Source organism: Ambystoma mexicanum, chromosome 6p (genome assembly GCF_040938575.1).
Source record: "Ambystoma mexicanum isolate Mex_15411 chromosome 6p, UKY_AmexF1_1, whole genome shotgun sequence".
NCBI classification, from domain to species: domain Eukaryota; kingdom Metazoa; phylum Chordata; class Amphibia; order Caudata; family Ambystomatidae; genus Ambystoma; species Ambystoma mexicanum.
In genome coordinates this window covers 297,913,719-297,939,132 of record NC_090935.1, presented here as the reverse complement: position 1 = coordinate 297,939,132, position 25,414 = coordinate 297,913,719, and the positions used below count along the sequence as shown (strand labels likewise).

Below are 25,414 nucleotides of genomic sequence, written 5' to 3'. Positions count from 1 at the left end.
TAAATAGGCCTTCTGTGCAACCCTCTGTTTCTTGTCCAGAAAGGGGAGGGATGAAATCAATACTGTAGAATTGACGTGTCTGAGATTCATAAAAAGGACTTGGCAAAATAAATTCAAATTGTACTTCCCTGATTTGCCTTGGAAAATTCCCCCGAACTAGATGTCGCCCAAATAAATCATCCTACAGTACCCAGAACATCTGGAAATGGCCATTTACCCTCTCCTCTCAAGGTGTGAACTGCTCTCCCATTCAGAGTAGCGGGTGATCAACCCGGACCTTGGCAGCCTGAACCTTCATCCTTGGCTGCTGAGAGACTACCTCATGAGGGTGGACACTAAATCCATTTTTGCCTGCAGGTGGCGTATACTCTCAGCTTTGTGTTGTGGGAGGGAACAGGACCCTTTGACATGTTCCTCTGTTTTGGATCATCTGCATGTTCTGGCCTGACAGGCTTGCAAATTGGCACTGTGGACGGTTACTTGGTGGCTGTTTCAGTCTTTAAGAGAATCCCAGAACAGGACTCTTTCTTCACAATCAACACCAATGCATGGTGCTTATGGGGTTGTACAATCAGTTTCCCCATGCCAGTTTGTTCTGGCTTGTGATTTCAATTTAGTGTTGGCTTTTCTGATGGGTGCTTCGTTTGAGCCACTGCAATTATGTTAATTAAGATTGCTCACCCTTTCCATCTCTCTTAAAGGATCTATCATCTGTGTTTTTATTTATTTATTTTTCCTCCGCCAAATCCTTTTAAGGCAGTGGAGTGTTTCCATTGGCTTGACGCAATGCGTGCCCTCCACTACCTCTCTCACCCGAGGGATATCAGGAAGGTTTAACAGCTTTTTGTAGTGTATGCTGGTAACCGTGCTGGCAGGACTGTGCCTAAAAAGACACTGTCAAAGTGGATTTGTCTTGCATCTCAGAAAGCTATGATCTGGCTATGGAAAGATATACTTAGAAGCATCTCTGGTTTCATTCAACCAGAGGGCTGGCTGCCACCACTGCCCTGGAAAGGAGATCCCAGTCTTGAACAATTTGCCAGGCAACAACATGGGCCTCATTGCACACATTTGTCTAACATTACTGCTTGGATTACCTGTCTGGGCAGGAGGCTTGCTTTGGTAGAACAGGCCTCCACGCTTTTCTGGCCAAGGTGATGTCCTCTCACTTTCCTCCCTCATTCAGATCCACATACTGCTATGGGGTTCTATCACTGAGGAACCTGTGAGAGGAAGGAATACATTAAAAGGATAAATTCCCTCTTGTCTGATTCCTGCTTGCCCTCCAAACCTGCCCCTCTTGGCCAATAACTTGTACACCTTAACGGTTCTGCGGTCCCTCTGTGTCTGCAGAAAAAAGGTGGAAATTAGTCATGGAGCGTGATGCATCGATATATACTGGCCATGAAGGCCTGTCCGGCACTGGTTGGGTAGAGGAATTAAGTCTATGCCGAGCCACACTGCACCCCCAGTGGTGAAGTACTTCCGAAAGGCAGTTGTGCCGAATCTGTGGGAGGAACATCCATCGGAAAGAACATTACAGAGAGATGCATGATTTGTTCTTATGATGTCCAAACATGTTTCCATTAAGGTATGGTGGTCTACCACAGAGGATTGGTCAATTTCAAGCCATCTATAACGGGCCAATACAGGTTACTATGACAAGCGTCTTTTGCTTGGCGAAGTCAGTCCCAGAGTGGTTTGTCTTCAGGAAATGGAAAGGGCACTGTAAGAGGATTCAATTCAACACTACAGCTAAGTCAATGCCTAGTCTGGGATACTGAATGGAAACCCTTATTGATATATCTTTATGTCCAGTTCATGCGTTCTGGATGACTACCCCTATATAACACCCCTCCCTTGGAATCCCCCTGACCCCACTGAGCCAAGAAGTAGTTCTGTTTTGCAAGTTTAAAAGGTTTATTTGATGATTTAAACAATATATATATATATATACATATATATATATATGTGTATATATATATATATATCACGCTTTATAATAAATTAATAATTGGATATCACACTTAATCTGATTAGTAATCAATAATGGATAGTCTGGCACTAGCACACTTGTGAATAGGAACAGAAGAATAAGGTGTAGAGAATGCTTTATATAAGTTCAGATGGATGTAATGTTGAATGAAAATGCAATACAGAAAATACGCAATATGATTTCAACAAAACAATGTAATCACTTTTCTCTGGCAATCCCCTCCCCTCCTTTATGCAATGCAAGGAAATGGAAGGAAAACACACAGTTCTCAGAAATGCAATCAAATGTAATTCAGTTCACCCCAGCAAGCTTAGATTACAGATCGGAGTTTTAAACGCAGGCCCAAAATGCTTTCATATGTGCTGGCAATGAAGTGAAAAATATACTAAAATGCTTTTAATTCCCTCTAGGAGGTTCAGGGTGAGTGAAATATACTTGGGATGAGTTCAGGCTCACTTTAGCAAGGATCTAGGAGTAACTAGCAGGTTAAACAAATTTTTGGCAACTGAAAGCAAGAAAACTGCTGTTTTCACACGTTGAGAAATTTGCAAATCGCGGCAAAATTCGCGCGTGCGTTTTCCACGATTGCGGCAAAACTATAGGGACTAGCACTATCTCAGCTTCCAGATGAAAGTTACTGCAAGTCTCTAGGACAAACGGTCACGGAGATATGAGCGATTAAATAAAGGTCGTTTTTCAGATTTAAAATTTTAAAGTTCAAAAAGACAAGTGACAGCTAGCAACTAGAAAAGGACAAGTGACAGTTAGCAGGCAGTTCTACTTAGATTAAAATAGATTGAATTATATTATTTTGACTAAGAGATTGGTTCTGCACAGTCTTGCTAGGTACTCACACTATATTCTTGAATTAGATGGGCCTTGCCACGAATCTGGTCAGGTTTTAGACTGGACTCTGGTCTGGTCTCTGCACTTCACAGTGATCTGGGTCAGCTCTCTCTGGTTCTGCTAACAGCGGTCTGGTCTGGGTCTGCTCTCTCTCTGGATTCTGGAGATTGATGGATTTAAAGTCTGGATCTTTCTGCACAGCTTTCTCTAGAGATTGATGGAGGTAAAGTATGGATTTTCCGGCAGAGCGTCCCGCAGCAGATGGAAATGAATGTCCCTATCTGTCCTGTCTGTCTGCTTTTATCTGTTTTTAAAATGGGTGTGTGTGCAGCATCATTAGGCTCTACCCCTCTCCACTTGTCATTGGCCAAGCTTTCATTTCTCCCCTGATTGGGGGAGCTAAGTTGTGTCAGAGTGATGTCATTTTACAGCCTGCAGAAAGTCCACTCCTCCTGTCAACTTGCACACAAATCTAGATTTGAACCAAATACATATTTGCACAGGTACACATTTGTTTAAAATTACATGCACCCATCACAGATCACAGGAGGTATACCCTGTCCAAATCTGCTCTTCCTGAGAGCTTGCATTCAGAAATGGCAATATTTTGCACTTTTTAACTGATTTTGCAATTTCGGACATTAACCCAAATTTACACACATGTGCGCAAGGAGTATGGACATTAGTTGATGAAGTGTCAGATTTTTCACATGCACACATTTTGAGTAATATCCTCTTTTCCACTAAAACTCCCCTGAACATACCACCGGGTCCTGACACGTCTTAAAATGTGGGCAGAAAAATCACAAGAATTATGGTATCATTTAAATAATTTTCACAAGTCTGCTCTATGAGTTATTCATCTTTTTCTAAAACCATATTCTGGCTGGCAGGGGTGTGTCTTTTCAGGTCACATGTTACAGAAACCAGTCTTTCCAGTTTCTGCCAAGCTCAGAGACCCTGCCCCTCCCAGCTTGTGCCAAGAGGAAGCTGTTTTACGACATCTGCAATAAACCATCTGCCTGGGAGAAGGGGGTTGCATTGTTCAGAGCTCCTGTATTCTGTGGGGGCTCCCCTTAATTCAATTATCAGAGAGATGGCATATCCTTAGTGTGGCCAGCAGGAAACAGCCAGGCCTGGGAAGTTACTTGTGAATCAAGTTTCACTCCTGATGGGGGTAGTTGCCAGGCAAAATTGGAATCTCTTTAAGCTAGTTTTTAGCCACATGTCATTTCTGTTCCCCAGTTTTCTGCATTCAAATAACTAACAATTTTTTACATATGCAGCTAGAATGCTGATCCTAAGTTTAAAACTGTGACATTTAAACAATTGCAGCCTATGTGACACTCAAAAGTAGGTCACTCATTTCTTTTAAACATTTAGATTTTTAGTGTCTTTCAGTCCAAATTTACTTAAACGGCTGAAATCCACAGCTCAGCCAGTCTTGTGATGAACATTGTTTTAGGCTCATCCTCTTTCCAGATTTTGTATGCCCACAAGACTTTATTCTGCCAGATGTCCGCTGGTGTTCAGTGAGATTTTTGGATGTGTTGCAAATAGGCATTTTGAGCTGGCATTCAGAGAAACAAAAGGTTATTTTAAAGTGCGGTTTTTCCTTTGGCACACATTTCACTCATGGCACCCCGGCCCATCCTGCTCGCACTGCTGGGTGGCAAGTTTGGCAACCATTTTAGTGTGCACAACTGCGCGGTTTTCATAGATTCTGGCGCACATGTGGGCTTTTTCGGCCATCTTGGATTTCCTAAGCCCACAGCACCAAATGTTGTAGCCTAATAGTCCAAACGTCTGTCAGGACACCCAACAAATCCCCCCCACGTGACTGCCCTTTGAATTTGAGTCGATGGGGAGTCGGGTGCACAAGGGTTTTGACCCACGCACTGGTCTGTCCGCATAATCTTCTTCCAATTCTGCAAATGGCACAGTTCAGCATCTTTTCCTCCATCCGGTCGGATCGATCGGTTCTCCTCGCCGGTCCTGATGGGAATATTGGGCGGTACACTGGGCCCCCTTGCGTCATCCTCCAAGTCTCCGGATCATCCTCCTTGGCCGGTCTCCAGGTTTTCTTTCTCCTAGGACGACAAAGGAAGAGCGGCAATACCTACTCATAGACGTCTTTCCCCCACTGTTGAGATAGTGGGGCAGCATATGCATTTCATCATAACGAAACATTACATTCTTATTTTGAAAAAAAAAACAGTATAACTAAGAGACAGTTTCATGCAAATCACAATATTTTAGAGACTAGATGTGGTATGTTTTATGGTTGGAACTAAATTAGTCTGAGACAGTACCCGCTAGGATTCCAGAGGATTCCTCCAGTTGTTGCAGAGTGTGCCTGGGATGGCAACATTTCAACTGGTTTATGTGGACCCACTTGTCTTCCCCCCGCTGCCAAAGGACCTTTGGGGATGTGGATTTTGTAGGCCACAGGGGAGATCTTGTCGATGATCTCAAAGGGTCCCTTCCATGTAGGCAAAAGTTTTCGCTGTTTGGCCTGGTTCCTTTGGAAATTGTATAGATAGACCCGGTCCCCCACCTGATATTCCTTCCTGGAAGTCTTCAGGTCATAGTGGGTCTTCATGCTATCAGCCGATCTTTCTAGATTCCGCTGAGCATAAGCAAAAGCATGTTGAAGGTGTTTCCTTAAATTCTCCACATACTCATGAGTTGTGGAGGCATTTATCAGTGTCTGCTCTTGGGTCCTGTAGAGCAAATGCTGCGGAAGCACCATCTTGCGTCTAGTCATCAACTCAAATGGTGACATTTTGGTTGCAGATGAAGGGGTAGATCTGATGGCCATCTGGACCAGAGGTAATCGGATATCCCAACTTGGCCCAGAATCTGCCACAAACTTCTTTAATATGCTCACAATGGTTCGGTTATATCTCTCTACTGCCCCAGAAGAAGCTGGCCTGTAAGCAATATGTAACTTCCTTTTGACCCCCAGTATCTCCCACATCTTTGTCATTACTTCGCTGGTGAAGTGGCTACCCCTGTCTGACTCAATCCTTTGAGGTAGACCAAAACGGGGAAAGATGTGGTTAATCATCAGGGCAGCTGCGGTTTCTGCCTTGCAATTTGGGGCTGGGAGACATTCCACCCACTTGGTAAACAAGCATGTCACAGTCAACATGTACTTATTCCCCCTAGCAGAGCGAATCACGGGGCCTACAAAGTCGATTTGTAAATCTGACCATGGCAGTGTCATCCCCCTCTTTTGGAGAGGCGCACGGTGCGTGAGGGATGATGGCTGAAATTGTGCACACACAAGACACCCCTTCAAGTATTGGTCGAGGTCCTGCCCCATGTGTGGCCAGTATGCAACCTCTCTTAAGATTTCCAATGTTGTGTGAAACCCCCTATGACCGGCGGTGGCCGCATCATGGGCGTGACTTAACATCAGGCTTCGGAAGGAGGTAGGAACCACCCACTGATCGTGGCCAGCTTTGGATTTCCTTACCAACAAACCGTCTTGGATCCGGAACATTTTTGGACATTTCATCAACACTCTTAGGTCCTCTTTCCCAGTGTAATCGGTATCCGTCAGGGGAAAGTTCTCAGGGTCCTCAAGGTGTTGGTAAAATTTACCAATTATTGGATCCCCCTTCTGAGCGGTAATCAAATCAGCATCAGGGGTCTCCTTACTCCATTGTGCAATTGAAAGGTCGTTGTGAGCATTTGTCTGGGACCTAGTGATAGCAGTGACCTGGATTTCCCCCAACAGGGACTCAATCTCAATTAGATCCCCTTGGATGGCCCCGGTTTTGGCCAGCTGATCATTTCCAGTTTTGTCTGGTCCCTCTACTTTGGAATGACCCTTGATCTTTTTCCAATAGATGGTCATCTCATTCGAGGTGACCAGATCATCAATGTTTTGGATCAACTTCCCATGTTTCAAGGGTTTGTTGTTAGCACATAACATGCCTCTGGTTTTCCAATTAACCAGGTGCTCCACGAACCCGTTCCGTACATAATCCGAATCGGTGATTATGACCAGTTCGTGGAGTTGATGCTGGACAGCAGTGAGGATGGCCTGATGCACAGCCATCAATTCTGCCACCTGACTACTTCGGGGACCAATTTTGTATCCAGCGGAGGGTTCTGGGGACTCATTCACCCATGCATTCCCTACGCCGGCCACCAGTTCTTTCTCTCCGTTGTCAACATGGTAAGAGCCTCCATCCACATAGACAGTGGGCATTCCCTCACACTTGTCTTCTTCAAAGACTTTGTGGGGGGAATTAAGGTATGCCTCCATGTTGTCCTTTATTTTTAGACTTTCGTCCTCGAGACAGTTTTCTCTGGCACAATCATGCAAGTCAGCCAGACCTTGCGCGAGGGGACTCTTCTTGTTTTGGCCATATCTGACCTCCACAGGAAAGCCTTGCATTGACAGAATCCAGGAAGTAATTCGGGAATTACTCACATTTCCGACCCGGATTCTGTCACTTTGGAGATATTGCAGAGGCTGGTGTGGAGTCGCCACTATGATGTGTTCCCCCTGGATAAACGGGCGGTAATTCTTCAATGCCCACACCGTTGCGAGGAGTGCCTTCTCACAATCGTTGAATTTTTCCTCCACAGAGGATAAAGTTTTGCTCGCATAGGAGATTACTTTATTGACCTTGTCATGCTTTTGGTATAATACTGCCGTCAAGCACGTATTAGAGAACCCCGTCTCCAGGAAGAACTCCTTGTTTCTGACAGGGTAAGCTAGGCAAGGCGCTTGTGAGCGGCTTCTTTTGAGTTGTCTTACTGCCTCGGCTTGTTCTGGACCCCATTCCCACTTGGCCCCCCCTTCAGGAGATGAATCAGGGGTCTGGTGATCTCTGCGTAGCCCTCAATGAACTTTCTGCTGTAATTCGTCAGTCCAAGGAGGCTCCTTAGTTCCCGCAGAGTTGTGGGGTCCTTCAGTTTCTGAAGTGCTTCCACTTTCTTTTCCTGGGGACAGAGACCCTGAGGAGTAATCTCATGCCCCAAGAAATTAACACGGGTTCTACACCACTGTGCTTTCTGAAAGGAAAGTTTTGCTCCGGCGGCCCTCAACTGCGTCAGAACATAACGGATCTCCGCTATGTGTTCCTCCACAGATGAACCTTTGATGAGGACATCATCTACATAAGCCAGATTACCCCTCGCACCCAGGTCGGACATGGCCTTATGTAGGAAAATATTGAACTCATTACCGGAGGTAAGGTATCCGAAGGGAGTCCGGGTCCATGTGTACTGCTGGCCCCCAAAGGTAAAAGCCAGTTTGTATTGGTCCTCCCTGCTGACAGGCACGGTCCAGTATCCATTGGTCAGGTCTATTGCAGTGAATACCTGTGACCCCTGGATCTGGGCCAGCCCTTGGTCAATGTAGGGCAGAGGCCATCGGGAAGTATGGACCCGTTTGTTGAGCTCCCTGAGGTCGGCGCAGAGTCTCCACTGGCCGTTTGGCTTCAATATTCCCAGCACCGGATTATTGAAGGTGCTGTGGACTGGACGGATTATTCCCCTGGACTCAAGGTTCTTAATTATTTCAGTAAGGGACTCCATTGATGCGAGAGGCAAGCGATATTGCTTCACAAACACTGGAGTCATGCCAGGGTCCGTGGGGATTGTTGTTGTGTGGATGTCGGTGTGACCACAGTCATGAGTCTACCGCAAAGAGATCTTGGAAATCCAAGAAAACTTGTTTCAACTTTTGCTTTTGTTCCAGAGTCACACAGGCATCAGCTAGGTTGACTCTCTCTTCCACCATCTGCCTGAAGCCTGGAAAGACTTCTGGTTTGGCTATTTCAGCGGCCTCCTCCAGCTGGGTGGAGAAGTCCCTGGTCAGAGTGCTGCTTTGGACTGGAGGCTTCAGGTGGGACAGGCAGCCCTCATGGACCTGGAAAATCACCTCATCCCTCCTGAAGTCACAAGTCACATCTTCCTTACCATAGGGGCAGGAAGTGTACACCAGGAAGTTCCCCCCATGCCGGGTGAAAATCCTGTCTGGTGTTGTATTGTCATCACTGTCACTGTCAAAGCAGTCCTTGGGGATTGGCCCTAACAGTTCATTACCTAAATCTATGGAAAAATGTCGGTCATCAACCGCCATTCCAATAATGGTGCCTGCGGCTAGAGTAATACTCTGTAAGTCGCTGTTATCCACCTCTATTGGAATGGTGTCATGTTCTATGTTGACTAATGGAGTTGGGTTTACCCCCAACCCTTGCTGTTGGAGAGAAGCGTTTAGATGTATGTAAGCATCAGGGTTTTTCAAATGTTGTCCTCTTTTAACTTTCACTTCCAGGGAGAATTGTCGGGTCCTTTCTGGGATGGTGACTTCCTCTTTAATCTGAATTTCAACTGCATAAGGTAGCAATTGAGCTGACCTAAATGCTTTTTCTGGATCATCAAAGCCCATGGGATTATCCGCTAATCGGGACCAAGCTTTGAAGTTTATTAGGTCCAAACTAATGGCAAAGCGATTGAGAATGTCACTGCCTAAGTAAAAGGCGGCAGGGACGTCTCGCACGACCCAACAATTGTGGACTATGCTCTTGTTGCCAATGGAGATTTTGAGCATACACCTGCTTGGCAGGAGATGTTTGGAATTAGGCGCTTCCAGGTCCATTTCCCATTTGTCTATCAGTTTGAATGTGGGAATGGCTGGATCTTTTGGGAGTTGGCAAAACATGGCTTCGCTGATGAAGCTCTTACCATTGTTCACGCACACTCGAGCGAGAACAGAGTCCTTCCCATCATTTAACTGAACAGGGATGAACAACTGCTCTCCAATTTGCTGAATATCAGCCAGGCTCTGAGCTGATTTCACATCTTTCTGGACTATAGGAGTGGGAGTTTCTGATTGTGGATTATTATAGAATCTCAGAGTGTTTCCTTCCAGCGTGGAGTACCACTTTAGACTGGAAGGAAGGTTGATTTTTAGAAATAGAGAGGGCCCTCCATCACCAGTCTGTTGTCCTACTGCTATTACTGTCACGTCTGGAATTTGGCTATTCTGGAAGTGAAATTCTACTTGGTCAGATTTTTGTTCAACCATGTGGCAGGTGCCGTTTAAACTAACATGGTTGACACTCTGTTTTAATTTTATTGGTCGGCTAGTCTGGGTCCAGAGGACCTTGTTTACGCAATCTATTAAGGGTGACAACCTCCTCAGGAGGTCATTCCCTAGTAAACAAGGGGTGCCCTCTGGAGTCACTACTATGACCGGGTGTTTCAACTTGTGTCGACCGATCTTAATGTCCAAGTCTGCAGTCCCCTCAACGGGAATTTCCTTCCCGTCAAAAGTTCTGGAGTTGTCCAGGAAGAGAGGTGAGAGGAATTTGGTAATTCTCTCCCCTTCCTGCATTCAGTTCGTCAAAGGCCCTTCTTGACAGAAGGGTAGCTTGAGATCCAGTGTCCACCAGTGCCAAAATTGTACCCTGCCCCTGTACTTGTACCGGGGCATAGTATCTTCCCTCCTTCTCCTCAAGGGGGCACAGATAATGCACATTTTTGGACAACTGGTGGGTTAACTTTCTGGTTTTGGACATCGCTAGCGAAGAGATTTGGGCAGAATTCTGTGGAGAGCCTTGGGGATTTGAAAGAAAAAGTTGGCAACTAGAGATCAGAGCCATTGTGGGTTCCCCTGGCTCCGGTTCTGGGCCGCCCCCCCCCTTTTTGGAGGCAGTCATCAGGATGGGTTTGAACCAGGGGATTTTCTTGCGCTTGGTTCTGGGATGAGATGGTGGGCGGCGGTAGCTCAGTCTCCACATCGCCCCAGTCTGGATTTGCATCCCTAGGGACCCATTTTTCTTTGGGAGGAGTTCCCCCCTCTCTGAAGGAGAAGATCCTTTTCCCAGGATCCTCTGAGGATCCCTCTCCCTCAAATGGGAAGATCTGTACCTCCTCCTCAAACTGAGTCTGTTTGGGTCTTTTGTTTCTCCTACCCCCCCTCTGCTCCTTAGCAGGCAGACTTTCAGGGGCAAGAGATTTTGTTTCGGTTCCTGGGTTTCCAGGGGCTGTTTACAAGTGAGGAAGGAAGCTTCCTCCAAGGCTTTACACCCCCCTTCCCTTTGTGCCTCCTCCCTGGGAACCGGTGAGTTATCGGGGTGCTGCCCCCGTCATTGTTCTGGAGCACCAGGTCCAGAGTTGGGTGCGTTCTGCGCCGGCATGCCGATCTGAGGGTTCTGCTGAGCCCTCAGTATGTGACTCAGATCCCGCGCCATGTTTTGAACCTGGCGCTTTAACTGGGAAACCCGCTCAGGCTGATACGGGGCCCTGTTTTCTCCCCTGGGCTGATCCCGGGAAGGGTAGCTATCCCTTCTTTGGTAGTACCCCTGGTTGGGAAGATTTGGATACCCCTCCACCTTTGGCCTCCCCTCTCCCGGATTCGGTTGTCTGGGCTCAGGGAATTGGGGAAAGAAGGGTGGAGGATTTTGGGGCTGGAAGTTGGGTGGATACCTGGGGAAGAAGTTCTGCCCAGGGTTTGGAGAATTTCTGCCATCCAGTGGGAAGTTAGGAGGGAAGTTCCCTGGGTTAGGTGCTTGGCTGGATCCCCCCCCTTGGGCTGGAGGAGTCCACACATAACCCAGGATGGGTCTGTTTCCCTTGTAACGGGGGCTTACATAATCAGGAGAGCGAGGGACCCCATTTGTGGGGCTGCCTCCCTGGCTCCCTGTCTGTGACTGGCCCGAGGGCCTTCTGGGCCTAGCATTATTAGGTGCAGGTAGGTTTTTAGGCCCCCCCATCTCCAACTCTAAAACGGGGGTGACCTTTACCTCTGCCACCTTGGCAGCAGCTGGGTGTTGTTGGCTTTGGGGTTTTTGGGCGCATTATTTTTATTTTCTATTGGCTTCTGCACCTCATAGATCCGGGTCGCCTGTTCAATGACTCAGTCTAAAGATCTTTTCTCGTGAAAATCCCTCACGAGCTGGGTCATTATGTATTTGGGCAAGGCATGGAAAAACGTATTAATAAATTCTCTGCTGTCTGTGCGCACCCTTCTGGTGGTCTGCGCAAAGGCACGTTTCAGTTCTTGCACGAATTCTTGTGGGGCCTGATCCTCCCCACGTTGCAAATTGTAGGCTGCCTTGCGAGCCTCTTGAGGATTTCGGTGCACAGAGAAATGTTTCAAGATGGCCGCCTTATAGGTGGACCATCTTAAATGATTTTGGTCCTCCAGCCCCGCAAAGAAACTGGAGTATTCTGGGGAGAATGTCCATTTGACGTACTGGATGCAGCTACTGCTGTCCTTCAAATGGAAAGTCTCCATCATTTGCTCTTAGAGCTCCAAGTGTTCCCAAACAGATACTTGGCGTTCTTATGATAAGGCGTGATGACACTCCTGATTGCCTTAATCTGCTTCAATGGGTCCTTAAGCAAGGCCCTTTTTGCCTTATTGCCTTATTGGCCTTTTTGGTTCCTGTCTGATCTTCCAGGTTTTCCCGGATTCCGCGAGCCTGGGAATGGCTGGCAGAATGTGGGGACCTGGTCTCCTGTGTCCTGTACCGTTCAGAGGAGTCTTCAGATTCCTCTTTGCTGCCAGGATTTGATGGGTACCCCCCCCCACTGACCTAACTGGGCAGAGGTTTTCAGGATGCCCTTAATGGGCCTACTCTCCTGGGGTTCCCCACTAAATTGCACTGTGCTTGGGTGCCCATACCCGGATGCCCGCCCCTCCATTCCTGGGTGGTACTGGCCTATGAGCCCCATGCTTCTGGCTGGATAATAATCTGCCATCCCTGTGGCCCTGTGCTCATGTGCGCCAGGGGACATGGGGGTGGCAGAGTCCAGGGACTGAGAGAAATAAAGGCCTCTGGTACTAGGGCTCCTAGGGTTATGCTCAGGAGTTTCTCTTTCCCAGCGAACCTCATCTCTATCCGCCCCTGCTCCCTGTTGCAATGCAAGAGCCTGCGCCTTCAGTTCCTCAGTTAAGGCCTTACTAGACTCTATCAGTCTCTCCTGCATCGCTACCTGCTGTTGGAGCCTATCATTGTGCTGGCAGAGAGCCTCATTCTCTCTCTGCGTTTCCTGATTGGTCCTGGAGCACTGGGCCAGTCTTTGCTGCAGGAGGGTTACCTCCTGAGCTGTGTCCCTATTGGCCTGCTCCTTTCTTGCCAGAGCATCCTCCACCTTCCTGGTGTGCTCTAACAAGTTCTGGTGTTCTTTTTGGAGGTCACCCAGTCCCTGGAGGGCCAGGTGATTTTCTTCCATTTTCCTTTTTAAGTGGCAGACTTCCTGGCCTAAGGTATCCCTTTCCTGACTAAGAGCCTGTATCTGTGCCGCCAGGTCGTCCCTTTGCCTTTGGAAGGCACCAGCTTTCTGGCGCTCCTGGTCAAACTATGCCTGGGTATCCAGGTCTTTCAAAATCAGTTTATTGCTCTCTGCCTTCTCCCTTTCTAGGTGGCTTTGCTCAGCACATGCCCTATTGAAGTCTAACTGTTGCTCCAGCTTTTTCTGGCTCTGCAGTAGGGAGTCCAAACCTTCTTGGTACTCCTTCTGCAAGGCCAGAAATCTGGTATCCTGGTCAGCCTTTTCCTGTTGTAGGATGTCCATATTCTTCTTTATTTTAATGATGTGCTGTCTACTCTCATTTTCTGACTCCTGGCTCCCCTGCAGCCTCTGCTCAGAAGAGACCAGGTCAGATTGGACCTTCTCTAACGCCATCTGTCGCTTATTCGCCAGATCTTGGCTTTCAGTACATTTATCCTGCATGTCTCCCATATATAGGTACAGGTATGCCGCTATCCTAACCATCTTGTCTTGTTCATCCTTAGCTTTAGGAGCCATGTATAGTTCACTCAGGGCCACATGTAAGGGACCCTGATCTCTCCATATATCTGACCCTGTTTCCGTGACATGTTGCGTGATGGCCTGCAACCAGACCATGCGGTCCTGGTGAGTCCACTCACCTCTCACAAATAACTTATGTAAGAAGTGCTCTCTGGCTATTTTCATGTCTACTAAGGTCGTCATTCTAGAGATTGGTCTCTGTCCTGACTTACAGAAATTAGTATTTTATTTTTGCAAAACAGACCTTTTTCTTAGAGCGTTCCTTTGAGGAGTGCTTTACAGCGTAACACAGCGTGTGATCCGGCCGGATATGTGTATCTGGTCAGCTGGCACGCTGTATTAATCTGCACAAGTGATAGATCTAACCCAAACGTCCGGCACGAGCCCCCAATTTGTAAGAGGATTCAATTCAACACTACAGCTAAGTCAATGCCTAGTCTGGGATACTGAATGGAAACCCTTATTGATATATCTTTATGTCCAGTTCATGCGTTCTGGATGACTACCCCTATATAACACCCCTCCCTTGGAATCCCCCTGACCCCACTGAGCCAAGAAGTAGTTCTGTTTTGCAAGTTTAAAAGGTTTATTTGATAATTTAAACAATATATATATATATATATATATCACGCTTTATAATAAATTAATAATTGGATATCACACTTAATCTGATTAGTAATCAATAATGGATAGTCTGGCACTAGCACACTTGTGAATAGGAACAGAAGAATAAGGTGGTAGAGAATGCTTTATATAAGTTCAGATGGATGTAATGTTGAATGAAAATGCAATACAGAAAATACGCAATATGATTTCAACAAAACAATGTAATCACTTTTCTCTGGCAATCCCCTCCCCCCCTTTATGCAATGCAAGGAAATGGAAGGAAAGCACACAGTTCTCAGAAATGCAATCAAATGTAATTCAGTTCACCCCAGCAAGCTTAGATTACAGATCGGAGTTTTAAACACAGGCCCAAAATGCTTTCATATGTGCTGGCAATGAAGTGAAAAATATACTAAAATGCTTTTAATTCCCTCTAGGAGGTTCAGGGTGAGTGAAATATACTTGGGATGAGTTCAGGCTCACTTTAGCAAGGATCTAGGAGTAACTAGCAGGTTAAACGAATTTTTGGCAACTGAAAGCAGGAAAACTGCTGTTTTCACACGTTGAGAAATTTGCAAATCGCGGCAAAATTCGCGCGTGCGTTTTTCACGATTGCGGCAAAACTATAGGGACTATCGTTTTGGGGTCCTAGGACAGCCTAGGATCTCAGCTTCCAGATGAAAGTTACTGCAAGTCTCTAGGACAAACGGTCACGGAGATATGAGCGATTAAATAAAGGTCGTTTTTCAGATTTGAAATTTTAAAGTTCAAAAAGACAAGTGACAGCTAGCAACTAGAAAAGGACAAGTGACAGTTAGCAGGCAGTTCTACTTAGTTAAAATAATATAATTCAATCTATTTTAATCTAAGAGATTGGTTCTGCACAGTCTTGCTAGGTACTCACACTATATTCTTGAATTAGATGGGCCTCGCCACGAATCTGGTCAGGTTTTAGACTGGACTCTGGTCTGGTCTCTGTACTTCAGTGATCTGGGTCAGCTCTCTCTGGTTCTGCTAACAGCGGTCTGGTCTGGGTCTGCTCTCTCTCTGGATTCTGGAGATTGATGGATTTAAAGTCTAGATCTTTCTGCACAGCTTTCTCTAGAGATTGATAGAGGTAAAGTTTGGATTTTCCGGCAGAGCGTCCCGCAGCAGATGGAAATGAATGTCCCTATCTGTCCTGTCTGTCTGCTTTTATCTGTTTTTAAAATGGGTGTGTGTGCAGCATCACTAGACTCTACCCCTCTCCACTTGTCATTGGCCAAGCTTTCATTTCTCCCCTGATTGGGGGAGCTAAGTTGTGTCAGAGTGATGTCATTTTACAGCCTGTAGAAAGTCCACTCCTCCTGTCAACTTGCACACAAATCTAGATTTGAACCAAATACATATTTGCACAGGTACACATTCGTTTAAAATTACACGCACCCATCACAGATCACAGGAGGTATACCCTGTCCAAATCTGCTCTTCCTGAGAGCTTGCATTCAGAAATGGCAATATTTTGCACTTTTTAACTCATTTTGCAATTTCGGACATTAACCCAAATTTACACACATGTGCGCAAGGAGTATGGACATTAGTTGATGAAGTGTCAGATTTTTCACATGCACACATTTTGGGTAATATCCTCTTTTCCGCTAAAACCCCCCTGAACATACCACCGGGTCCTAACACGTCTTAAAATGTGGGCAGAAAAATCACAAGAATTATGGTATCATTTAAATAATTTTCACAAGTCCGCTCTATGAGTTATTCATCTTTTTCTAAAACCATATTCTGGCTTGCAGGGTTGTGTCTTTTCAGGTCACATGGTACAGAAACCAGTCTTTCCAGTTTCTGCCAAGCTCAGAGACCCTGCCCCTCCCAGCTTCTGCCAAGAGGAAGCTGTTTTACGACATCTGCAATAAACCATCTGCCTGGGTGAAGGGGGTTGCATTGTTCAGAACTCCTGTATTCTGTGGGGGCTCCCCTTAATTCAATTATCAGAGAGATGGCATATCCTTAGTGTGGCCAGCAGGAAACAGCCAGGCCTGGGAAGTTACTTGTGAATCAAGTTTCACTCCTGATGGGGGTAGTTGCCAGGCAAAATTGGAATCTCTTTAAGCCAGTTTTTAGCCACATGTCATTTCTGTTCCCCAGTTTTCTGCATTCAAATAACTAACAATGTTTTACATATGCAGCTAGAATGCTGATCCTAAGTTTAAAACTATGACATTTAAACAATTGCAGCCTATGTGACACTCAAAAGTAGGTCACTCATTTCTTTTAAACATTTAGATTTTTAGTGTCTTTCAGTCCAAACTTACTTAAACTGCTGAAATCCACAGCTCAGCCAGTCTTGTGATGAACATTGTTTTAGGATCATCCTCTTTCCAGATTTTGTATGCCCACAAGACTTTATTCTGCCAGATGTCTGCTGGTGTTCAGTGAGATTTTTGGATGTGTTGCAAATAGGCATTTTGAGCTGGCATTCAGAGAAACAAAAGGTGATTTTAAAGTGCGGTTTTTCCTTTGGCACACATTTCACTCACGGCACCCCGGCCCATCCTGCTCGCACTGGTGGGTGGCAAGTTTGGCAACCATTTTAGTGTGCACAACTGCGCTGTTTTCATAGATTCTGGCGCACATGTGGGCTTTTTCGGCCATCTTGGATTTCCTAAGCCCACAGCACCAAATGTTGTAGCCTAATAGTCCAAACGTGGGTCAGGACAACCAACAGCACAGAAAGGATATGACCTGGAAAATTGAAGATGGTGGACCTCTCCCTCTGCTGTGACTTCTTTTCTGGGCCCCTCAAACGTACACCTCTCCTCTCTGCTCTGTATCAAAGAAACTCCAGTCATTATCTCCCTGGTGTGATATCCCTATTGTTTTAGAAGAACTGCCTTTGAAGTAGTGGTTTCAACCTGCTCCATGGGGCTACGCCTGTTCCCCTGGGAAGGTGGCAAGCCCTCCCAATAGAGAACAAAGGGCCTTCCAGGATTGTCCCAATGGTCTGTTTTGAGTGAAACTCGGCCCCAGCCAGTGCTAATCAAAAATGTAACCTGTGAATGAGTCACCAGAAACTGGATTGACAAAATGACATCCGAAGAGTTTTGGTCAGTATAATTGTTTCTGATGTTTGTTAATCTGCTTAGAATCACATGCTGTGCATAGGTCCGACATCCAGTGGTCACTGCGGAGTATTGCATTTTGTTTTTCGTAGTTGAAAAGGGACGTCGACAAGGCGTGTCTGAAATACTATCCCTATAGTGACGTGCGTTGTACCCACAATCCCTCTTTTGGTCAGTATAATTGTATATTCCCATACGCCATTATATCAAACGAGTTATGGCTTTATATTTATGTATTAATCAAATTGCCACCAGGCCTCTGAAATGCACAATCAACTATTGAAAACTGCTTACTTTCTAAGGGATTCCTGTTTTTATTCCACAAAAGCCTGATGTAAAATGATGAATATCTTTGGTCATGTGCATGTCAGACGTAGTTGTCACGAATGTCCTATAGTATATTTGGCAACCTCAAACAGGTCTACACTTTTTCATGAACATATCGGCTGGAGCCAAAGGGTCACTACAGTGCTGCTAAAGGTGGATTAAGTTTCAACAGACTGTTTTTCAGGAATGTGCATTTTACTTTGTGGCGGCCATGTTACCAAACTACATTGCAGTTGCTGGGATGTCATTAGACAGAAATGTGAGACTCGATTAGCAGAGCTCACCAGTTCTCCCATGCCACATGATCCGCTGCCTTTCCTGAATCTACCTATGGGTGATGTTGCCTCGGGAGACTCTTCTCTGATTGACCCAGTGGAACGGGTCTAGATATACTAGAGTTCCTTGAATTCATCTGTGAGACTTTTATCTGCAAATCTCAATCAGAAAACGGGCAGAACACTTGGTATCTGTGTTCTGCATAGCAGTGATAGAGGGAACCCATAGTTACAGAACCTCAGAATTGAGACCACCTTAAGCTTTGACCATCAATAAGAAGATATGAAAGTATTTTCATGTCTGTTAGTGTTTTCCTGGCTCTCTGTTTATTATTATTTTCATTGAGTGAGGGTCTTTTTAAACCTCACTTACCACTGTAACTTGTTTTTTCTGCAGCGTCAACCTGATGGTCCCTAAGGATACCAAGACAGGGATGAACCATTTTCTATTGTGTGGTAACCTTTTGGTTCTGTGTAATGGCTGCCCTGTTGTTTTAAGCCCTGCTTTATAAATCACGTGTCAATTGTTCTTCCTTGCAGCCTACAAAGGAATGTTGTAAGAATGTGATTCAGTTTGGGGCTATTAGGGATCAGCCTGACGCCCTAATAATTGGTGTTCTCCCGCTAGGCAGTTGACTTGCCATACATTATTGAATGGCTGCCAAATCTTTGCATCATTGTGACACTATAGGTACATTTAAGATACTCGTCCTAGGAGCCATGCCGATGGCAGCCACTGAACTGGAGAGGCATAGGAACCCCACAGAAAAGACCCATACTCTGGTTCGATCACCATAGACAAGAGGTGGAATGGCTGCAGAGGAGGTCCACATGTTGCAGTAAAGGGGGCAACGGGCCACTAAAACGGTATGTAAAGGTAGTTCAGAGGCCGGGATTCAGTGATGAAGTAGCGATTCACGGACACAATGAAGACTGCTATGGAGGAGTTGCAGGGGTTGTGGGTGCAGAGGTCACATTTAGTGTCCGGATTAGGTCTCGTTAGGTATCGGGGCCGGACCCCAAGTAGTGATTTTTATATAGCCACTTAATGACGGCTTTAAAAGTATCCGATTTGCGCGAGCCATCTATCTCCCCCTCCCCCCAACTAGTTTTCAGGGGCGTGCAATGGCATTTGAGTGGGGAGATCTGGCATAAAACCAGGGGAGATTTTTGTGCTGCAGTTTGACCACCTGTGCTAGGGCAGCCAATGTGTTAGCTTTCACAGTGGACAATTGAACAGGTTCAGAGAAGGTAGAAATTGTCCTTTTATCGTGAAAAGGGATATAATGCTCCCAAAGGGGTTTAACTTTCAAGTTGTGTTACTTACGATACATTAAGTTGATAAAAAAAGTAAATGGAGGACACTGACCGCTCCAAACGAAAAATGATTTAACTGTGAGAATGTAACTATTTTTTGTTACTATGGGCCCTGCACAGGTGTGGGAGAGAAAGTAATTTGTTTGTGGGACCTGTATAAAATATTAATCAGGTGGAGGTCATGATCAGACAGTTGCTCCTGGATGTCCCATAGGGATAACTTTACATTTCATACAGAAGTAATTCAGGCTATAACACTTAACCTGGGGAGAATTAGTCAATAACTGTTTGTGAGCATACATAATCTCGAAGGAGCTTGGTGCTTTCTGTTTCAGTGAAATAAACACCAAAATGTTAAAATCACCCAGAATCAATAAGTGTGAGGCGCAAATGCCCCCAAAAGAAAGCTGGTGAGAAAAGCATGTTTAGGGCCAGTTGTTTGATTGGTACAGGAAACATTTAAAGACCAAGTTGTCATTGATTGTTCATTTTAACACCCTATCCTATACTAAATTTAAAAGTGGGTGGAGTGGATGGAAAAAAACTGAGAGGTTTCCCAAAAGTAACAGTCAGACACAGCCTGTGCATATATGTTCTCTGTTGACCGACAAGATGGTGTAATTGTCAGCAATCTGGGTTTGAAGCACGTTAGACAGTCGCTTGCTCTCCATGTGTGCATAATAATGAAAACAATGATGTCTGTGATTTCACAAGCATTAGAAACTGCAACCTTGTACATCCGTTTGCTTTCAAGGTCTATTTTACAGAAATGGTATCCCTTGATCTAATGCCCCTCATCGCAGCAATCCCACCCCAGAATTCTGGAACAAGAAAAGGGATATTTGTTATCTTAATATTCGGTTTTATACTAAATAGTCCATCGAAACCAGAGGCGGTCCCCTAGCTTTATGTTGGGGAAATCACCCACAATATTACTTACAAATAAATGCAGGCTACTTGCCTAGAGAAAAGGAAAATAACCTGCCTGCTATTGTTAACATCCAAAGTTCACAACATCAGATTTGATTTTATAAGAATGGAATAGGTATTATACAGCAATATGTAACGAACATTCGACAACCTTATTTTCAAATACTTTCATCAGCAATTGACAATTAATAATACACTTTCTCTAACCCCATTGGCAAGTGTTGGGATCAGAGGAAAACCTCATGATAGCCACTCCCCTTGATTTTCTCTAACGCCATTGACCAGTATTGCCATCAGAGAACATCGTCATAATATGCATTACATTTAAATAGAACTTTCTCATTCACTGGGTAATTCAAATCTTGGTTCTTTTAAAGTGTCATGCAAACACGAAAATATAATTTTCTTCTGAAATGGAAATTAGACCTCCAATTCTACTTGACAGTAAAAGTCTTTTTTTTCAAAGATTAATTAATGCAGAGTCCCTTCTTTTCTGCAGAAAGTTATTCAGAAAATGACAATTGTCAATTAAATTAGTATAATTTTCTTGGACAAACCATTCTCTTTCACAGTTCACTGTAAGGATATAGCATCACTAGAAATGTCTCTTTTTATGTACTATGGATTCTGCAGGTCAAGAAATTGAATAATCACTTGGAAATATGTTGTACACCATTTCACCGATCCAGTCCTAATACATGCCTGTGAAATCTCGGGAATTAATTTATTTGCCTACTGTCAAAAATGTATATGCATTTTGCACTGAAAATTCTAGGGCATTCTGTATTGACATGCACTCCACCAATATTTACCTTCCAGCCTAGTCCCTGTTTAGTGGCATAGCTGGTAAAGGAGTTCTAGGGGCATCCATCATGCACAGGGGTTATTATACATACTTTTGATTTGTCTTTCAAAGACAAGTGGTAGGTAGGGACATCAACGGCTCCAGGAAATACCTGGCATTAAAGCTCTGTCTCAGTTCATGCCCTGCTATCAGAACCTCTCTCAAGTCGGGTTCTGCCTGGCTGGAAAAAATGATATTTTTAAGGGAATTCCCTTTAACTACCACCAAGGTAGAGTCCTATTCTTTTGCCATTGGTTATCTTCATATACTGACGCTCCCTATTATCCTTGGCTCTATTTGGATTGTTTAATTGTATTTTATCAAGTAGCAATGGGAGATTATACCCCCTCCAATATGGAGTTTTGGGTCGGTTTTGACTCCAATCCATTTTTCTCTAAACATTTCTATTATCCTAATTTTAAGGCTTATATTTTTGTAACCACAAAACCATTATGAATTCATTGGCATGCAACATATTCCCGATAGCTTGAAATATGCAGACGATTTCGAAATCATACTTGATATATATGAATCGATCATGTTTAGATTGAGGTATGGGGAATGCACCTCCAAATCTGTTTTCGGTTCATTGCAACATTTTTGTTGAAAAAATAATTTCATTTATGTGTATTATAAATGAGCCATGTGTAAGTTCGTTATTTGTTGTGCACTGTATTCCCCATCTGCTAATTATTAACTTGTGAGGCGGGGGGAGGGGGGGTTTAGACTCCAAACCTTGAAACCAACATCCCTAGATGGTATGTTATGGCCGACCTATAAGTCAAAAGCCCTAGTCTGCATAGTAAATTAATCTCTTTGAGATATTGTATTCTGAAAAACCAGATCCATCTATAAAACTGTTACAGACCAGGTAATCGCATTAAAAACTGTTCCTACACCACAGAGCTGAAAAATTGTGTAATACAAATCGTGTTTTTTTTGTATTTATTCTAGAACAACCATATGCTCTGGACGCCCACTCTGTGTGTCCAGTTGGATTTAGTTAGTTAATGAGCCTTGGCAACTAGGCTTCAAAGCTAGGCATGCCAATACCAGATCTGAACTAAGTTTGAACCCTTATAGTGACATGCAAAACATGATATAGGGCAATTGTGTCGCTATTTTCACTTCAGCAATCTGTACTGCAGGTCACATTAACATGTACATTATCTACTGCATTTAAAGTACTTTTATTTTTCTTTCACCTTGTTGGATAGGTTTATTAAATACTTTTTATCACATGGGCTGGCAAAGTTTAATTTGAACATTTTACTTAAGTCCAGTTTTTATGAAAGGGAGATGACCCATTACATACTTCAACAAAGAGTCTATGCCATTTGTACAACATGGCTGGGAAAGGCTTTGTTTGGGGATTTTAACATTTACAAGAATGGCAAGTGATGCACAATGGTTTGGGTCTATATGACCTAAAACATTTGATCGAATGTATGTGACCTTTTATTCGGTGTAAAATGAGGGGGAGACCCCCGCAATCCCCCCACTTCCCATCAACCTAATCTATATACTTACCCACCCCATATATATATTTAATTAAATTTGACCGAGAAAAAAAAAGGTCAAAAGAATTCGATCAAATGTTTTTAGGTCAATTATGTTAATACCATGAACAATAGGTTTTGCTTAGTAAAATGGGTTTCCTGTACATCGAATATGTCTTACACATCCAATGTTCTTTCCCAACTGTACAACGTTGCATACTTAAACCTGTGGTTGTGCACTCGGGTACACCAAGTGCTGCTGCCTTGCTCCGCAGTACTGCACAGTGACATAGTGCATAGATTCAAATGGTGGCATACGTACGCACATCAGAATGCCATCCTCAATATCTCATTGTTTGCCCATGCATCATGAAGCTGCCTGCTCCTTTTACAAAAGAAAAATAATACAAATTATTGCGGCACACAGGTGCAAAATTCGTCAATGCACTAGGAAGGCTGTAATAAAGGCTCTACCGAGAACGAACATGGCCAAATAACCTGTTCTCTGGGAAGGTATCCACTCGGGAGGGCCTATAACCACATTTCAGCTCACTGTACCTTTCACTGAGGAGAAATTTCCATTTGCCTGTCAGTCTGGTTCCACCCACTTGGGCAGTCTAAGCACCAAATTGCTAGTAACTTCTCCTCTGAATTAGAGTACCAACAGCAACCCCAGACACGTGTCAAGGCCTAGTCTGGTCTCATCAGTGAGGTGACGTTGTGCCTCTCTAAGCACAGTGAGCTATAATGAAGGAGCTCTTATAGACGACATTATGTAACCCTAGCCCTAGCTTAGACCGTAGCTCTGGCGTCTAGCCCTAGCTTAGACAATAGTCCTGGCTTCTAAAAAAGGCTGATCCTACGCACTCCAAAGCATTTGCAGCAAAGTTGCCAATTGTGTATCAAATTCAGGTTTACTAGCTTTAAAGAATGCTGTCGATTTAAGCCAATTCTTCAACCTGCCAAAGTCTTATGCTTAACCTAATCCTTTGGTTAAATATGGATGACCCAGCATTTCAGGCTTCCAGGTGCAGAGTATCAAATTCAATGTGTTCAAATTGTATGTAAGAAAAATTATCTTCAAAGGTTTCTGGGCAAGAGAGCTGTAGAAAGTGCCAATTCACATTGTGTCTAATCACTCTGGGTTTCCATTACTCGCTGCCTTTCCCTGGCGTGACTAGTGTTTGCACGAAGATTCTTGGTTGTAATGCTTTGATACTGAAGTGGGGGCGCAGTGATTAAAGGTATAGAGACGTTTTCCAACATGCTGCAATTTCACAACACTTTTTTTTTTTATGTATTGATAATTTGAGTGATCTAAGGGCTACAAATATGGATGACATTCTGCAAGTAACATTTTTACCACACTTTTCATCAGTATTTATAGTATAAGCTTGCAGATCAAGCTGTATAAAATGTTTTCATTTGTTAATTCTTACCTAACTATATGTGGATGAATTCTGTTTGGTCTTAAAAGGTTACAGGTAGCAACTTTTGGAGAGTGTGGCTGCTAAATTGCAGAGATCACAACTTTTATGCATAGTTTAGTTGGGTCCTTGTGAATCCGTTCAAGTCGATGACGCCAAGAATATAGAAGCTGCTTTGAAGTCCATAATGACGGGTATGCTTTTTGTTTTTTAGGCGCTTGCAGACCTGGTCCACTCCCACATCAAATCAAACGAAGTATGTTCCAAGCAGTTAACCCTCCGTTGCCCACTGTGTGTGAATCCAGTTTGCGGAGAGGCCAAATCCTTCTTCTCAAGCCAAAAACTCTGACTTGCAGTATAATGTCTGTGCACGTATAACGCCTTTAAACTTGAAGACCGCCAGTGGTGCAGTGCTGCAGACAACTTCAATTCAACGCAGTAGTTATTCATGGAGATCCTTTGTCTGTTTTTGCAGCTCGCTCTTCTTGTACCACTAAAACAGTGGTGACTGCAACAGATGTAGTCTGTTAACCTATGTCTGAGGAACCACTAAATGAGTTGCAACTAAAATACTCCTGATGAACATTAATTACATGAACGTGTGAACTTATGTCAAGATCCTATTTGTTTCAGCCTTCCATGTACATAACCCTGAACATCATATGTGACCTACTGGGATTGCAAAAGAGGCTCTCCCCCCCCCCGCCCCCCCCCCCGACCGCTCATGAATGAGTGCCTTCCTCCCTGTACCCAGCGATGCCTAGTTTGCTGTTGCAAAGGCCAACATGGCATGGCTTTAGTGGCAGAGTGTGTTCCTGCTTCCTCTGCTCTTTTTGGGATCGTTATAGTGCAGGTGCTGTTCTGCCAGTACCCTTTGTGTACAGCCTTGGGTTACTGGATCGTGAGCAACCATGCACGAGCAGAGAGATGCATGTTGCCAGTGAATTCTAGATTTATGTTGCCTGCAATTAAGCTTTTGTACTGGATCGTTTTCGGACAGGGAGCGTATGCTGTTCATGTGTACACACAAGCCTTTCCGTTTGTTTTACCAACTTGCATATGCGGCTCTGCTATGAGCAAGCCACTTTAATGCGGATTAGTTTAGGTAATTTTGCTTCCTTATTCACACGTGCGTTTCCTAGCCCTGTCTTGTCAGGATTTGAACTGGATGTCCAACCTGTGCAACTGAAAGTCAATTTAAGTTCTGTTTGCATACCAATTCGCAGGAAGACCTTTGCCGTTTGCCAAAGCTGGGATGGGGCGACCAAAAAGAAGCTTTGTCAAACAATTGATGTAAAGCAAGTTTGAAAGAAGCTTTGTCAAACAATTGCTATAAAGCCAGTGTGATACCTATGTTTAGCTAATGATGTATAAGAGGACCTGAAGTGCTCGGTCTTGTTGATGAACTCATTATAATGGGCAAATCTGAGTTTTTCATTGAGGTTC

General features: G+C 44.4%; 1 protein-coding gene across 1 annotated transcript in view; it reads left to right on the top strand.

The window, feature by feature from the left end:
- Positions 1-24,557, top strand: part of FECH (ferrochelatase) — a 304,793-nt gene extending 280,236 nt beyond the window's left edge. The window contains exon 11 of the mRNA XM_069627038.1: positions 24,183-24,557. Coding sequence (XP_069483139.1) covers positions 24,183-24,317 — 135 coding nt within the window. The 3' untranslated portion in view covers positions 24,318-24,557. The remainder of the gene's footprint in view (positions 1-24,182) is intronic.
- The last annotated feature ends 857 nt before the right edge of the window (positions 24,558-25,414 follow it).